Genomic DNA, 17,160 nt, shown 5'->3' with positions numbered 1-17,160 from the left:
CACTCCAGCCTGGGTGACAGAGTGAGAGCTTGTCTCAAACAAAAACAAAAATAAAAACAAAACAAAGGAAAGAAAGAGAATGTGGGAAAATGCAAAACCAAAAACCGAAAACCAAAAAAAGAAAAAAAAAACAGATAACATGTTTATTATCCAATAAACTGAATTGAGTATTTAAGTTTGAAACTGGATTCTACCCAGAAAGCACTTAAAATGTAAACAACATGAATATAAAGTTATCTTAGGAAAATGATAGTCTGACCAGGAAATAAATGCAAATTCAGTTACCTTTAAGATAACCTCATAGGCCCATAAAACTAGAAAAAACAAGGCAACAAGGCCCCCAGCTGGTGAGGCTGCGGGGAAGCAAGGGTTCCACCAGCCCCAGATGAGAGCAATGTGGCCGTCGAGGCCAGGAGCCCGGAAAGTGCACACCCTGGAACAAGGAGCCTTGGGGTTAAACATAAATGAAATGCACTTAGGCGAAAATGGAGATTTTTACAAGGAAATAGAGGTATCTCAGGAACCCAAGGAAGCACACTAGGCCTCAGGAGGGTCAGGACTGAGGAACTGGGAAGTCAACAGGAATCTCTCTCTCCCTTCCTCGTCTGGGCTTCCCTCCTGCATTGTCTGCTTTTCTCCTTCTCTGAAGATCAGCCTTCTCTGTTTTGTAGTGCACCCATTCATAACAACAAATAGTTATTTCGTGTGTATGACCAAACACAGTTCTTGTATTTCTCTGTTCAAGTGTACCCAGCTAGGACTGAGCTGCAATTTGAAATTCCTGGGAGGAGTGTGATTGGCCTGGCTGGCCCTCCGCTGGTCTAATAAGCTAGGAGGCAGGGTAGTCACTCCTTTATGAAGTTATGATCTCTGATTCCTTTTTCCACAGGAAGATAAATCAGTGAATGTGATAAGATAAGATGGGGAGGGGATGCCCCAAGGCAGAGAGACAGCTCAAAACTTCCAGCTCCAGGCGCTGGTTCCAGCCGGAACATCCCGTTAACCTTTTTCCTGCTTCCACAGTCCACATCCTTGTTATGCCTTTACAGTCTATTTTCACAGAGCAGCCAGACTTATCTTTTAGCGTGTAAATCAGATCATATTCCTCCCCTCGCTAAACGAACAAACCAGCCAGAAAACTCTTTAACTCCTTCCTTTGCAATTAGAATAAAATCCAGGCCTGGCGCAATGGCTCTCGCCTGTAATCCCAGCACTTCGGGGGCCCGAGGTGGGTGGATCATTTGAGGTCAAGAGTTCGAGACCAGCCTGGCCAACATGGTGAAACCCTGCCTCTACTAAAAATACAAAAACAAATTAGCCGGGCGTGGTGGCAGCTGCTTGTAGTCCCAGCTACTCGGGAGGCTGAGGCAGGAGAACCACTTAAACCCAAGAGGTGGAAGTTGCAGTGAGCTGAGATTGTGCCACTGGACTCCAGCCTGGGTGACAGAGTTGAGACTCTGTCTCAAAAAATTTTTTTTAAATTAAAAAATAAGTAAAATAAAATCCAAAGTCCTTATCTAGTGCCTGGCTACTTCTCTGACTTTGTCTTTTACAAATCACCCTGTCATTCACTCTTCTGTAGCCACACTAGCCTTCTTTCTAGCTTGTAAATATGCCCAGCCCAATTCCTATCTTAGGGCCTCTGCATTTGCTGCTCCCTCTGCTCCATCTTCTTGTATGACCAACTCCACATCATTCCAGACTCAGGTGATGCCGCCTCCTCAGAGGATCTTCCCTGAGCAACCCATCTGGAGTAGAACCCCCACCTCAGGCTGGGCATGGTGGCTCACACCTGTAATCCCAGGACTTTGGGAGGCCAAGGTGGGTGAATTACCTGAGGTTAGGAGTTTGAGACCAGTCTGGCCAACATGGCAAAACCCCATCTCCACTAAAAATACAAAAATTATCCGGGCGTGGTGGCAGGCACCTGTAATCCCAGCTACTCAGGAGGCTGAGGCAGGAGAATCGCTTGAACCTGAAAGGCAACAGAGGTTGCAGTGAGCCGAGATCGCGCCACCGCACTCCAGCCTGGGTGACAGAGTGAGAACGCCCACCTCAGCACACACACACACACGCACACACACACACACACACACACCAATCACTCTCTACCCTGTTTCTCCATTTTTCATAGGACTTCATACTTACTGAAATTTTCTTTATTGCTTGTTACTTGCATTATTTTCTTTCTCCCTATGAGGATGTAAGCTGCATTTGGGCAGAAACCCTGTCTGTATTTTCCCAGCAGCAGAGCTAAGCCTGGCACTTAGTAGACACCAAAAAAACACTTGAATGAATGACTGAACAATTTGATTTCAATGTTATACTGAGGCAGCACAGCGCAGCACTTCAGAGCAAAGACTTTGGGGCCAGACCATCTGAGTTCATCAGCTCCCCATCTCCTGCCTGCATAAACTTGCACACATTGTCTTACTAATCTGTGTTTCAGTTTTGCCATATGGAAAATGGGGTGGAGGGGGAGGATAGCAGTACCCATCCTTCAGTATTGTTATGAGGATTAAATGAGTTCACACATGTAAAGGGTTTGAAAGGGCTTGCCACAGAGCAAGCACTCAACATGTCCTCACTCTTATTATTCACTATTAATCATGAGTCCACTCAGTTGAATTATCAAAATTCATCTTTCATTGTTCTGCCCTCCATAGCTCCTCTTTTATCTTATTTTCATGTCTTTTATCAGTTTCCTGTGTCCTGGGAGACCATCTGAAGTTTGTTTTCTTTACTAAATTGATCTTCTGTGTTGGACCTGGCATTCGTTGCTTCCATGCAGTTTTTAATTCAGCAGCCATGTCTTTAATCTCCTCCTAATCTCTTCTTATCCCAGATTATTCCAATTGTAGGATTGCTGGTTCTAAGTGAATTATGTACCATCTTTTGAATCCTACTGAAACTTCAATCAGGTATCACCTACATTTTCTTCTATTATTTGCAGCAGGTCTTTTTCAGAGGTAGGTACTCCTCCAAATCTTCAGAGAAAAGCTAAATCACAGTCTCTGCAACTGCAGACTGTGTCTTACCTAATCCTTCTGGAAGGAGGTCTCTACAAAGGGTGACTGATCATCTTGGTTTGCCCCCACTGAGGGGTTTCCCAGGACATGAGACTTTCAGTGCTAAGACTAGTAAATCCCAAGCCAAACAGGATGACTTGGTAACCCCACCTGTAGACAGTGTCAAGGAAGAGCTGTATTATATTAAGAAAAATGGTCTTCCAAATCTTTCACAAAAGGAGGAAACCATTTTCTAGTATTTAGAATGACTAGCTCCTTCCAATTAGCATTTTAAAATGTGAAAGTCTCTTAGAAAGGGGGAAAAAAAAAAACCTGCTTCAACCCCAAGCCTCCCTTTAGCAACCCCCTCTCCTTCCTTTCCTAACTTAGACACTCACCACTTTCTCTCCTCCCATTCACTCCTCAAACCACTGGAATATGGCTTCCATTTTCTAACTCTCAGCTGACCCTTCTTTTACCAAGGTTACCACTGATGTCATCACTAAGAACCAATGGATACTTCTCATTCCTTATTGTGCATGGCCCCTACACACTTCCCTGCAGACCACTCCCTTCTCAAAGCTCTGTAAAATGCTCTGTCAATGTTCAAGGCTCTGCTCTAGATTGTTTCTCTTCTCACTACACCCCCTGCTCGAGTGACCTCATCTTCCACGGCTTCAAATACCGTCAATACTGATAACTCTGAGATCCCTATCTCCAGCCCAGAGTGCAATCTGGGCTCAACTCGAATATCCAGTTCCATGAGGATTCTCTACAGATGCCTCAAACTCCACAAGTCTCAAACTGAACTCATCCTCAACCCAAACCTGCTCTTCCTCCAGTGTTCTTATCTTGGCCAAAGGACTTGGCCACTGTCCAATCAACTGTTCAAGTCAGAAACCTCAGCCTCATTCCTGACCCCTTCCCTTCCTTCACCTCCAACATTTCATCAAGTCCTATAAATGCTACCTGCTAAATATCTAAACTGTCCCCTGCCTCTAGGCTGTCTGCAGCCAATCCATTCTCTGCATTGCACCAGAGTGATCTCTCCAGAAAACACGTCTGATGTTTTCTCGGGATTCATGGTTTACAGGGTCCTCTATGACCTGGGTCCTGCAGACCCCTCCTGCCTTTTCCCCGAACACTCTCCTACCTGGCTCCTGCCCATTATTCTCAGGTTTTTTGTTTGTTTGTTTGAGATGGAGTCTCACTCTGTTGCCCAAGCTGGAGTGCAGTGGCTGATTTTGGCTCACTGCAACCTCTGCCTCCTGGGCTCAAGCAATCCCCCTGCCTTAGCCTCGTGAGTTGCTGGGACTACAGGCACATGCCACCATGCCTGGTCTCGAACTCCTGACCTCAAACGATCCCCTCACCTCAGCCTCCCAAAGTGCTGGGATTACAGGCGTGAGCCATGGTGCCCGGCCTCATGTTTTTTCAGATGCCATTTCCTCAGGAAAGCCTTCCCAGACTCTTCTAGAATGAGTCAGGTAAAATCTTGTGTATTCCCTAAACGACTCTATTACAGCATTTATCATATTCACTGGGATAGCATGCAAGACTCCAGCTCTCTGAAGACAGGAACTGTCTTGTTCACTGATATATCTCTAGCACCTAGAATAGTGAATGATAAGCACTCATTTAAATCTGTTGAATTAACAGGTATTCCTAATTATAAAGCTGTTTGACTCCTAAAGTCCTCTACTTGCCTTCATATTAGTCCAGAACTGGTTCAACTTACCACGTACCTGATGAAAAATACAACTACTTTTTAATTCAAAATAACTAGAAGTGGCATAATCCAGTAAAAAGAACACTACTGCTAAACCAGGAGACCAGGGTTCCAGGCATAGCTCTGCTACTTACTAACTCTTTGTGTTGCTGTTGGTGACTTACTTAACCTCTCTGGGACTCAATTTCTCTGTCTGCTCAATTATGTGGCTAATCTGGATCAGAGATTTTCAAAGTGTGTCCCACAGTCGGGGGGGAAGGGGGTGGGCACTAAATCAGAGGGACCAGAAGACCGTGCACCCCACCCAGACCTGAAGCCATTCTAGTTCAGTATATATTATATATTGCAATTCATGTATGACTTGGGAGAAGGAAAAAAAAAAAAAAGGATCCACAGCTAAAAACAAGTTTGAAAACAACTGAAACATGATCACCGAATTCTCTGCACCCTTTACATGCTGATATTTAAAACAACAGAAAGCCACGAATGTAGTAAGAAGGTAGTTTTGCCGGGCACGGTGGCTCACGCCTATAATCCCAGCATTTTGGGAGGCCAAGACGGGTGGATCACCTGAGATTTCAGGAGTTCGAAACCAGCCTGGCCAACATGGCGAAACCCCATCTCTACTAAAAGTACAAAAATTAGCCGGACATTGCAGTGAACCGAGATCGCGCCATTGCTCTCCAGCCTGGGCGACAGAGAAAGAGTCCATCTCAAAAAAAAAAAAAAAAAAAAAAAAAAGAAGGTAGTTTCTAAAAAGCACTTGAAGAGTCTGACTGCCAAAGTTCAGAGAGAGTAAGCTGACACTTTTGTCTGCCATCAGGAACCCACCAGTCTCCAAGCAACTTGACTTCATTATGCAGATCCAGCAAGACACAGAGACATTTTTGAATCCACAAATAACTTCTATGTAAGTCTTTATACCTTGGAGCCGGACACAGTGGCTCACAACTATAATCCCAGCACTTTGGGAGGTCAAGACGGGAACATCGCTTGAGACCAGGAGGTCAAGACTAGCCTGGGCAACATGGCAAAACCTCATTTCTACAAAAAGAACAAAATTAGCTGGGCATGGTGGCAGGTGCCTGTGGTCCCAACCTCCCTAGGCTGAGATGGGAGGATCACCTGCGCCCAGGAGTGCCACTGCACTCCAACCTGGGTGACAGAGTGAGACCCTGTCTCAAAAATATAAAAAGTCTTTATACCTCGATCCCCTTCATATTAACAAGGAGGCTCAGGCAGAAGGCACAGACTTAAATGGTTTTCCTTTATGCCTTGCTTTCAGGTCGTTTGTCACTTCACTTCTGGTGACTCAGAGTCTGACCCCAGCCTCACACTTGATAATGCACCATGCACAGTTCTTGCAGAGATAGGGCCTTCCTTTTGCATGGGAAGTACTCGGTAGTTACGGTGCGCTAGTCAGGGTTGTAGTCAGAGGACCTGGACTTCTCTCATCTGCCACCTACTCTGTGTCACTGCTATGAACACCTATTATTTGGTCTACTCAGCACCAATCCCATCCCTGCCCTCTTCCTGAAAACTCTCGTGTTCCCTGGCTTCATTCTATCATACTGTTCTACAGGGAGGGCCATGTTCTTAGATGGTGCGCTGTCCTTCTTAATCCGAGGGTAGACAACAGAATTCAGCTCTACTCAATTGCGTCTTTTCCTGGGGCTTTTAAACTTGGGATTTGGTCCACTTCTTTTCAGTGAAGAAAAGCTGTAAGATGTGAGGTGTGGCAGCTTCCAATGACCACGTGAAGAAAGCTGGTTTGCATGGAGAGAAACGTGAAATCGGCATGCTGAGAAGAGATGAGGCAGTGCTGGTAGTGTCTGAGTCCTTGGGAGCAATTGTTCCTGAGGCCCAGCTGCACCTTGCCTGTCCTTTCAGGAGAAGCTCAGTTGTTTGACTTTTAGATTCCATAAGCCAACAAATCGTCTTTTATACCTAAATTAGTTTAAACTGGCTTTTAATCCCTTACAACTGAACTAACACCAACCCTGTGTTAAGTCACTGAAATACTGTGAGTCTGTTTCTTCATTTGTAGAAACGACCTCAAATGTTTTTGGCAAATACTAACAAGATATGTAGTTTTGTTAAAACCATACTGGGCCATAAATTTCTAAGGAATGACTACTACAGATATCTCATGATGAAGATAATGGCAAGTACCACCCAGAAGGCATATGGACTTAGTTAAGCTCAGCCCTGCTGCTAGAAAACCAAGTGTCTTACTGACTAGCAGACAGCAACTCCACAGTGGACACAAATGCTTGTCTGCCCAGGTGCCCTCCCCTCCCACCAACCCGCTCACCCTTCTCCTCTGGGAATCACTCCACCTCCACTCCATCCTTTCCATGGGAACTGTCCTGTCCTTTCAGGAATCCATCTCCAGACTGGCTGATGGGCCTCAGGATAAGCACTAGACTCAAGCTGGGCTAAAGGATCCCTTTCCTGGGACTTTTACTTTTAAAAAATGGTGGTAAAATTCACTTTTAAGCGTATAGTTCAGTAATGTTAAGTGTATTACAGTATGAAAGTGTATTAAGTAGTTTTAAGTGTATTAAGTAGTTTTAAGCGTATAGTTCAGTGGTGTTAAGCATATTCACATTGTTGTGCAATTAATTTCCAGAACTTTTGCATCTTACAAAACTGAAACTCTATCCCATTAAACTTCTCCATTTACCCTTCCCTCCACCCCCAGCCAACACCATACTGTTTCTATGAATTTGACTATTCTAGATACCTCATGTAAGTGGAACTATACCATATTTGTCTTTTGGTGACTGGCTTTTTTTTTTTTTTTGCTTTGCTGCCCACGCTGGAGTGCAGTGGCGCCAAGGCTCACTGCAGCCTTGCCCTCCCGGGCTCAAGCAATCATCTCACCTCTCATCCCCGAGTGCTGGGTAATAATTCTTTTATTTTTGTAGAGGTGGGTCTCATTCTGTTGCCCAGGCTGGTCTCAAAACTCCAGGCTCAAGCAATCCTCCCACCTCAGCCTCCCAATGTGGCATGAGCCACTGCACTCGGCCTGACTGGCTTTCACGCAGCATAATGTCCTCAAAGTTGTAGCATGTGTCAGAACTTCCTTCCTTGCTAAGGGTGAATATTCCATCATATGTACTTACATTTTCTTTATCCACTCACTCTTATTTATTTTTGAGATAGGGTCTGTCTCATTCTGTCACCCAGGATCTGGAGTGTGGTGACACAATCACAGCTCACTGCAGCCTTGACCTCTTGGGCTTAAGTGATCCTCCCACCTCAGCCTCTTAAGTAGTTGGGACTACAGGCACACACCACCACACCCAGCTAATCTGTTTATTTTTCGTAGAGATGGGCTCTCACTGTGTTGCCCAGGCTGGTCTTGAACTCCTGGGCTCAAGCGATCCTCCTGCCTTGGATCCCAAAGTGCTGGGATAACAGGCACAAGCCACCGTGTGCAGCCCTTAGATTCACTTTTTTTTTTTTTTTTGAGATGTAGTCTCACTCTGTCGCCCAGGCTGGAGCACAGTGGTGTGATCTCGGTTCATTGCAACCTCCACCTCCTGGGTTCGAGTGATTCTCCTGCCTCAGCCTCCCAAGTAGCTGGGATTACAGGCCTGCGCCACCACACCCAGCTGATTTTTGTATTTCTAGTAGAGACAGGGTTTCGCTATGTTGGCCAGACTGGTCTCAAACTCCTGACCCCAGGTGATCCACCCACCTCAGCCTCCCAAAGTGCTGGGATTACAGGTGTGCACCACCACACCCGGCCTAGATTCACTCTTGATGGACAACTGGGCTGCTTCTACCCCTTGGCTATTGTAAAGAACGCTGCTATGCAGAACAAGGGTGTATCTCCCTGAGATCCTGCTTTCAGGTCTTTGGGATATATCCCCAGAGGGGGGACTGCTGGATCATATGGCGGTTCCCTTTTTAATTTTCTGAGGAACTGCCATACCATTTTCCACAGCAGCTGCACTATTTTACATTCTCACCAACAGTGCAAAGGGTTCCAATTTTTTCACATTCTTGCCAACACTTGTTATCTTCTGGGTTTATTTGTTTTGTTTTGTTTTATAGCAGCCATTCTAATGGGTACGGGGTGTCCTAGGGCTTTTGAACTTAGAACCAGAGAAAACATCCGCACAATCTGTCTCCAGTTGTCAAGGCCATAAGAGGTGAAACACAGGCGCTACTAGCAGCCCTGTCCCCTGCCATGTAGAGAAAGCCTGTTTACAGTGAGAGAGGAGTGAGCTGATTTGCAGAGAAAAGAGAAAGTCTCTAAAGCCTCAGATTGGGTAGTACAAGTTGTGCCTGGAGCCTAGATACTTTCTTGCCCTTGAATTTGATGAGACACCTCATTAACCCAATCATAAATCCACCTTTTTACTTAAGTTAGTTTGAGTTGTTTCATTTGTAACCATGATTCTTGCCATAAACATCTTTGTACAAGAGTTAGTTCTTCAGTCTTTTCTTTTTTTTTTTTTTAACCTTTTCTTCCTTTGATTCTTTCTTAGAAGTAGATGGGATATAAATAATTTGTACATTCAAAAACCCTAAATTTGTACATTCAAAAACCCTAAAGAAATGCCCTTGCAGAAGTAGAGGGTTGTGGTTAGAGAATGAGTTTGGAGTCAGCCCAAACTGGCTTCAAATCCTAGCTCAACAAATGTTTATGGGATGTGTTAACTAATTTGATGGTGGTATAGATAGATAGATGGATGGATAGATAGATAGATACACACACACATATATATACATATATAAAATCATCACTTTATATAGTTTAAATATATATAATTTTATCTGTCAATTATATCTCAATAAATCTGGATAAAAATAAAAGGCTGACTTCAAGTAAAAAAACAAAAACACAAATAAGTGCTTTTAAGCAGCAGGCCCTTGTAGGTGCCAGGGATAAAGCAGTGAACAACAGACAAAAATCGCTGCCCTCACCAAGCTTTATCTCTGGTACTCGGCAAATATTTGCATGTTTACTCCGTGCCAACCACTGTTCATTAAGCTGTGTTTATAAAATGGTGATAACAGATTATCTTGTCCGTTTGTTTTAAGGAATCATTATAACGTATGCATGTGCTTGATATAATGCCTGACACACAGAAAGCACTCAATAAAGAGAAGCCACGTCTACGTTTAGACAGGGAGGTGTGTCTTGCAGAAATTAGTCTTGATATACATTGGGTGCCCACTATATGTTCCACAATCATCTTAAAATAGTACTCAGATCCTGGCAGAATTTACTTTCCAGTGGGAACAAGAGATAAATAACAGGTGCTATGAGCTGTGACAAAATAATGAGCCAGAACAGACTCTGGAGCCACCCACCTATTTTCAAATCCCAGCTTGCCCTTGGGAAAGTCACCTAACTGCTCTACTCAGTTTCCTCAGTTGTAAGACAGAGACAACAAGAACAATGACAAAACTACCTCATAGGGCTTTGTGAGGATTAAATGAGTTAATATGTGTAAAAGTGCTTAAAGCAGTGCCTAGCTCATAGGACTACCTAAGCACCAGCTAATGTTAACACTATTACGTATTAACTGCTAGGAGGAGAAATTAAGTCTCCCTAGAGGAGTCAAAGAAGCTTTTTCTAAGGAGAGGACATCAGATCTGGGCCTTGAAGGATGTGCAGGAGTTCACTAGGTAAAGAGCAGGGGAAAGGACATTTCAAGGGAAGAAAACAGTTCAAGCAAATGAGCTGACCCATGGAAGAAATCATATCATTGAAACAAACAAAACTTAACAGCTGAAGCCTAGGTGGGTGGCAGCTGAAGCCCGAGGCACCATTTCTGGCCATTAGTACTACAGTCCACCAAACTAGTCAGTCTTAAGTCAGAGCTTGCCCTGATAACTTCCAAGAAATGATACCATATCATAAACCAACATTTTAATAGCATTAACAATTTTTCCCCAATGAAGCAAATAAATCCAATTTGTACTTACCATTTACTGGGCACTACAGTGCCAAAACACTATGCTATTTACAATAGGACCTCACTTAATCCTTACCATGTCCCGTGGAATACAGATAACTTCATTTTATACATGAGGAAACAGGCTTTTAAGCAATATTCCCAAGATCACACAGATAGTATATTAGAAAGTAAAGTGTTCAGCTGCAAATACAAATAGTGGTTTCTTTCTCCCCCTGTCCCCTCCCTGCCATATAAAACGAAGTCTGAAAGTAGGCAGTTAAGTCATTAGTTCAGTTATTCAACAATGCCACCAAAACACCTTCCATCTTTCCTCCCCACCATCTTTATAGTATGAGCCACTGGCCCTGAGGTTTATACAGTCTCCCATTCCCTATAATGCTTTCTTATTCTCATCTTAAAGTCCTACCAGCCAGGATTTTCTCAAGCTTTACGTTTTGAAATATTTCAGAGGTCAGCTCAATACAACTCACTAATTTCACAGATGGAGAAATAGAGAGATTTGCCCCTAGCAAACTAACAGAGTTAATTAACTAGTTAAATGAGCCTGGAATTGAGTGCTCCTTCCATGATACCAATCTAGTGGTGACTGTAAGTTACCCACCAAAACCTGTCCTTCCATTCCTTCTTGGCACATGGCTTGACTACGTTTCTCAGCCTTCCTGGCAGGTAGGTGTGGCCATCGGGCTAAGTCATTGCCAATGGAAAGTGAGAATGTAGGCAGAAGTATCTGTGCCACTGCAGGGTCCAGGCCTTCAGGCAGCGGGTCTGCCTCCTCCCTGTTCCTTCTCCCCTTCCCATCAGCTAGGACCAGTGATGACCCAGCTTCAAGCATGCAGCAGATGAGGACAATGCTCCAGAGGATGGAGAAGCAACATGATACGAGGAATCTGTGTCCCTGAATGACCATTTGGTGCACAGCTGCCCCAATGACCTGGATCACTCACTTCAGACAGGTTAATTCCCTTCAGAGCTGTTACGTGAGAAAGAATAAACTTCTTTGTTCTTTAAGCCACTGTATTGTTGAGTCTCTTTGTTATAGCAACTTAGCCTTTTACCTGAACTAATACAAACATGCAGCTTCCTTTGTAAGCATTCAGAGTAGCTTTACAAATAACAGGTTAGCCATCATTTTAGAAAACAGCCTTAACTGCCCAAGTAGGTGATAATCAAATACAGAAATTCCTGCTGGTGGCTATCCCAAAATTTCTTCATCCTGGTTAAAAAGTATTTAACAATTGAAGCAGATCATTTATGTAGAGACCTACTTAGTTTTTATGCTTTCATGCAATTGATTCAACAAATATTTGACTGTGTCTAGGTGCTAGGGATATTGACAAGTCACTGCATTCATAAAAGGTTGATTTCATGCATGTGTGTTTGGGGGAGGGGGTTGTTAGTTTTATTTTCTTTTTGAGCAACATGGTCTTGCTCTGCCACCCAGGCTGGAATGCAGTGGCATGATCATGTTTCACTGTAGCCTCAATCTCCCAGGCCCAAGCCATCCTCCTACCTGAGCCTTCCACGTAGCTGGGACTATAGGCATGACCCACCATACCCAGCATGCATAAATACATATATATATTATATATATAATATATATGTTATATATATTATATATTATATATTATATATGTTATATATATTATATATATAATATATAATATGCATATATATATATAAGTACGTATGTATTTGTGCAGACTGGGTCTCACCATGTTGCCTAGGCTGGTCTCAAACTCCTAGGCTTGAGTGATCCTTCTGCCTCAGTTACCCAAAGCGTTGGGATTACAGGCGTGAGCCACCACTCCCGGACTGTTATTTTTTAATGTTATACTGGGTGTTTTGTTTTGTTTTAAGCAAAAAAATCCTCTTTGGAACTAAAGAGAGCTAAGAGAGGACAAAAAATTACTGAGAGTTAGGAAGGATCAAGCCATATTCCTGGAATACAGATGAGCTGTTCTCTTGCTTAGCCCTAAGAATCAAGCAAAGTATTTTCAAGTCTAGATCTCTCTTCAGAATCAAAGTACTTTCTACCCACTTACAACAGCACTGCCTGAACTGTAAGAAGTATCTAAAGCCTAATCAAGATTTTTACTGACAGAAGCAGATGAACCTAATAGCTCACTGAGTATTGGAATTAATTGCCAAAGCCATTTAGATAGCACTGCTGGTGTGATGGACTGGAGGCTCTGGATACCTGGACTGGAGGGCTCTGCTTGCCTTGGGATTGCTATGGCCAGATGGTACAAAATGGCATTCCTCATTCTCACTCCAGGCTGAGCAAATAGCCCAAAGCTCTATGGTACTTTTCAGCTCTCAAATGAGATTTGGTATGAGATTTAGTAATAGAGTAAGAAAGGTGATCTAAGGTTTGTCCCGGCTTTGCCTTGCTCTGTGACTGAAACATCCATGTTTTAGGCCTCAGTTTCCCCATCCATACAAGAGATAAAGAATTCTTTCATCTCTACATTTACGACCACCACAAGACAAATTACTTTCCTTCCCTACACTCAACAGTGAAGTCATTCACAGGGGAGCAGGCACAAAAGGGAAAATCTACTCAGGGCAATGCTTCAGACCAGAGCACCAGGCAGATTTCTAGTGAGTGTTCTGCCTTTCCCAGGCTCTTTGCTGCTGATAAAGGAATTTCATTTGGCTGAATTTACAATTTCTAAGAATATGAACAGTGGGCTCAACCACAGTGCCTTACACTTAGTAAGTGCTTCATAAATATTAGACACTTTTTTTTGGTAAAAAAGGCCTGATTTCCAATTGCCATAGAGATAACAATGAGTTCAATGAGAAGTTACTGCTCCAGGTATTTCAGATGGAAGGATTAAAAGCTTTTTGACGTACAATTATTAAAACTAGTTTTTCCTGCTTGTCTACTGAAACTTTTTTAGGCTTTAAAACATACTTAGCAACTTGAACGAAGAATATTTCAGAGAAACTAAAGGTTCTTCCCTACAAACTGCCAGCTTAACACAGTGCTTAATAGCTTGAGTCTACCAGCCTCACCTCAATTCCAGCTCTACCGCTTGCTAGCTGTACTCCATTGCTGAGCCTTAGTTTCTTCCCTGGTTAACAGCAAAGGAAACAGCATCTCCCTCCCAGGGCTGTGTGAGAAGATAACATATAAAAACAACTTGGCACTGCTTGGCTCACAGTAAGTACTCATCTCCACTCCCACCGGGAAGATGTGGCTTCCCACCTTGTTAGGTCCTAAAGTAGTTAATAAACTTCTTTGCCCAGAGAATACATTTATTTTTGAGATTCAAATCAGTTAAAAGTGGGTGAGGCTCTGGAATTCAGCACTGTTTAAAAAGGTCAATCAAGTTAGATAGTTTTTTTACTCTACCTTCTCCTCTATGAAGTCTTATATGCATAGGAAACAAAACATTTACCAGGAATTGCTTTTCAAGGTGCAGCAGAAATGCTTCTCCTTCCATGATCCCTTCCCTTCCTTCTAAACTGAAATTCTACACAGCTCTTACGGCCTTTGGTACTGTCTTGCCTGGATTGGTGTTTGTGTACACATGCAATTATTTATAAGCTCCCTGAAGGCAAGAACCACATCTCATCCCTGCATTCCCTTTAGTCTAATTCAGGGGCTCTCATAGAGTAGATTCTGCACAAACAAAATGTATTTGAATGGGGAGTTAACGCTTAAAGGGCACAAAGTTTGTTTGGAGTGACAAAAACGTTTTGGAAATAGTGGCAACGATTGCACAACATTGTCAATGTAGTTAATGCTGCTGAATTATACCCTAAAAATGCTATATTTGATGTTATATATAAATAAGTATCTGTTTAACATTGCTGGCAGCTCGGGTCACTCCAGAAAGAGGGCTTCAATTGGAAGTAATAGATCTCCAATAAAAGACCCTCTCTAGATGTCTTCAAGGACTATAACGTGTTAAATAAACACCTGCTACATAAATGAACAGACAGCATGATCTACGAAAAATGTCAAATTTGAGAAAAAGCTATCACATTGATAACAGAGCATACTGTGTATAAACTAGGCATGGACTTGTATATCTTTTTAAGGATCAAAGAGGCTCTTGTAAATTTTTTCTTTATTTAAACTTCAATAAAAATATAGATTTGTAACTCAATAGAAAGACAGCAGTGATAATAACTCACACGTGAGCAGCTCGCAAATTTCAAAGTCTTTGGTCTTCAAGTCCCATGTCACAGCTTCCTCAGTCTGATTCCCTCCTTCTCTGTAGAATTCCGAGAACTAGTTTGGTTCACTTAATCATCTCAATGGAGATGGCCCTTTCCTGCCATTCACTCAAATCTAGAACTCCCAATATGTGGCTCACAAATACTTCAGTCATCTACAAAAGCATCTGGAAATTAGATAATTTTAGCCAGAGTCAGGGACATAAAACTTCTTTAAAGGGATGCAGTCAATCCTGGTATTCACCACAAAGAAGATCCTCATGTATAAAAATGTGGAATCTGTGCCGCTTTTAATAATAGAACCTTTAAGGTTCAAAGAAAAAAAAATGCTTTCCTGAACTACATCATTTCCAGACACATCAGCCACACAAGGAGCTGACGAGACCTGCTGTTTCTATTATAGAGAACATGAGACTTTAAAACCACATCAAAAGAAAATGGTGGGAGCTTTTCTGCTATGCAGAAAATTCTGCATAGCACTCCTTTGCCCAGACTGGGAGACAAACATACCCCTCCCTCCTGAACTGGATCCCCACCACCTTTCCAAAGGCCACTGGACATGTCTCTTAAACGCTGCATTTCAGCTCTTGATCATTCTGCCCTGGGGATCCCTTCTCTTTAGGTTCTTTGTTATGGTCTGGGGAAACACTCTGACTTTCTATGGTGTTGACAGCATCTGAGTCCAATCTTCTTCTTTTCTTCAGTTGGTTCAAGTGGGATTTGGATTTTATATGCGCTGATAAGACAAAATCAAACCAAACAAACAAAAAAACTCATTAGGAATTTTCTAGAATTAATCCTAGAAGCAAGTAAAATTAACTATACAATGCTTTTCTTCAACAATAAACAGCAAGATCAACACATGTACTGGTATAGCTGCTTAGCATTTTTAAGGGAAGAATAAATTATATGGCCAGCCAGCTAGCAAAATAGAGTGAGCTACCACATATCAAGTGCTCCCTGCTAGGTACTTTACATCACCAATCCTCATGGCAGTCTTGTAAGATGGTACTATTCTGCTCATTTTATACAAGGGAAACTGAAGTTCAGAGAGGTCTTACAAAATGTCCAAGGTCACACAGCAGGTAAACTCTTCTACTTAGACCTATAGCTCCAAAAAGAGATCCCACTTTCCAGAATCAGGTCTCTGTAGTATGGGGCTTCCTGTTATAGATGCATTTTTAACTTGTAAGGTTGAAAAGTTAGAAATTCAAATCCTCATCTGTATTGCAGGGCATTGCCTGTTGTCCTTCCTGGTCTGGCATCCCTGTGCCTGGGTCAAAAAGGTCATGTGAACGACTCTCTGGCAAGATTCCTATTCTCTAGGCACACACTGCTCCAGGGAGACAGGAAGGTGCATTTATCACCGACGATCTCTTCTGAGGGTCCAAGAAGGAAGTCAAGCTAAAGGGCCACTGTTGCCTGCTATCAACTGCTGACCTGTCACCCCTAAGACAGTTCCCACCTTCTGACTAACTCATACAGGTTTATTTTCACTATCCTGTTCTTTTTTCAAGGAAATCTCATCTGGGAACACTGAAAGAGACAACTAGTTTAAATTCTCTTTTATACATATTAAAAACATCATTTTTAAGAGTTTAGAAGCAAGAATAAGTAAGGTAGAGGTTAGAATTAAGAGAAAAGTTTACTTGGGGAAGAAGTCAGCTTTGTTCTCCAGCTAGAGCCTAAGGCAAAAAACGGGCTTCTGGGCTGGCTCTCCATGGCAGCAGGAGATGGGAGTAAGGACTTGACAGATGGCACTACAGAAGGGCTTACACAAGCTAAGCTCACAAAGGCTCACACATGTTGCTTCTCTAAGGCTATCCCTGAAGGACATTCAACAAATCGAACCACTAAGTTTCCTTTAGAAAAAAACAATCAGACACTCTCTTTCTCTTCCCCTTTCATCATTATAAACCAACGACAATCGAGGCTTCTTCTGCTGGTTGGGCAATCACAGCCGTCCCCAGTCTCTGACAATGGAGTTCATTTTGCCAGTTACCAGTTAATAGACCTAATCATCCTATTGGTTGCTTTGGGGAGAAAAATCTACTTCTCTGAGAATCCCATGCAAAACAGTACTCTGAACAGAAGGATCCCAGCTGCTGAGTAAACGACAAGCCCCACTGTGCCTGAAAGCAGCAAACCTTACACCTATTTCTAAATACCATGTAAACTCAAGGCTTGGGGAAGAAGTCCTGGGCTTTGACTGGATGACTACAGAAATCTGAAAATCCAATGATGTGTGTGCAGTGTGACTCTGTGGCAGAGGCAAATCCAGGCTCTAATGCAG

The 17,160-nt window shown here is 42.8% G+C and overlaps 1 protein-coding gene across 4 annotated transcripts in view; it reads right to left on the bottom strand.

Annotated features, from left to right (window-relative positions):
* The window catches only part of TRIT1 (tRNA isopentenyltransferase 1), a 64,349-nt gene that overhangs the window by 6,412 nt on the left and 40,777 nt on the right, over positions 1-17,160 (bottom strand). For 2 of the 4 annotated variants that reach the window (XR_010131511.1, XR_010131510.1), the window contains 3 exons: positions 14,826-15,603; positions 13,698-13,795; positions 1,835-1,975 (listed from right to left, as the gene is read on the bottom strand). Coding sequence is in view for 2 of the 4 variants with exons in the window: in XM_063700035.1 (XP_063556105.1) it covers positions 15,434-15,603 (170 nt within the window). In the remaining 2 variants the exon portion in view is untranslated. Of the gene's footprint in view, positions 1-1,834; positions 1,976-13,697; positions 13,796-14,721; positions 15,604-17,160 lie in introns of those variants that run through there. The other 2 variants (XM_063700035.1, XM_063700031.1) reach the window with 1 other exon arrangement.

This window comes from Gorilla gorilla, chromosome 1 (assembly GCF_029281585.2).
Source record: "Gorilla gorilla gorilla isolate KB3781 chromosome 1, NHGRI_mGorGor1-v2.1_pri, whole genome shotgun sequence".
In the NCBI taxonomy this organism is placed as follows: domain Eukaryota; kingdom Metazoa; phylum Chordata; class Mammalia; order Primates; family Hominidae; genus Gorilla; species Gorilla gorilla.
Note: the sequence above shows the minus strand (reverse complement) of the source record. Positions and strands in the feature narration are given on the sequence as shown.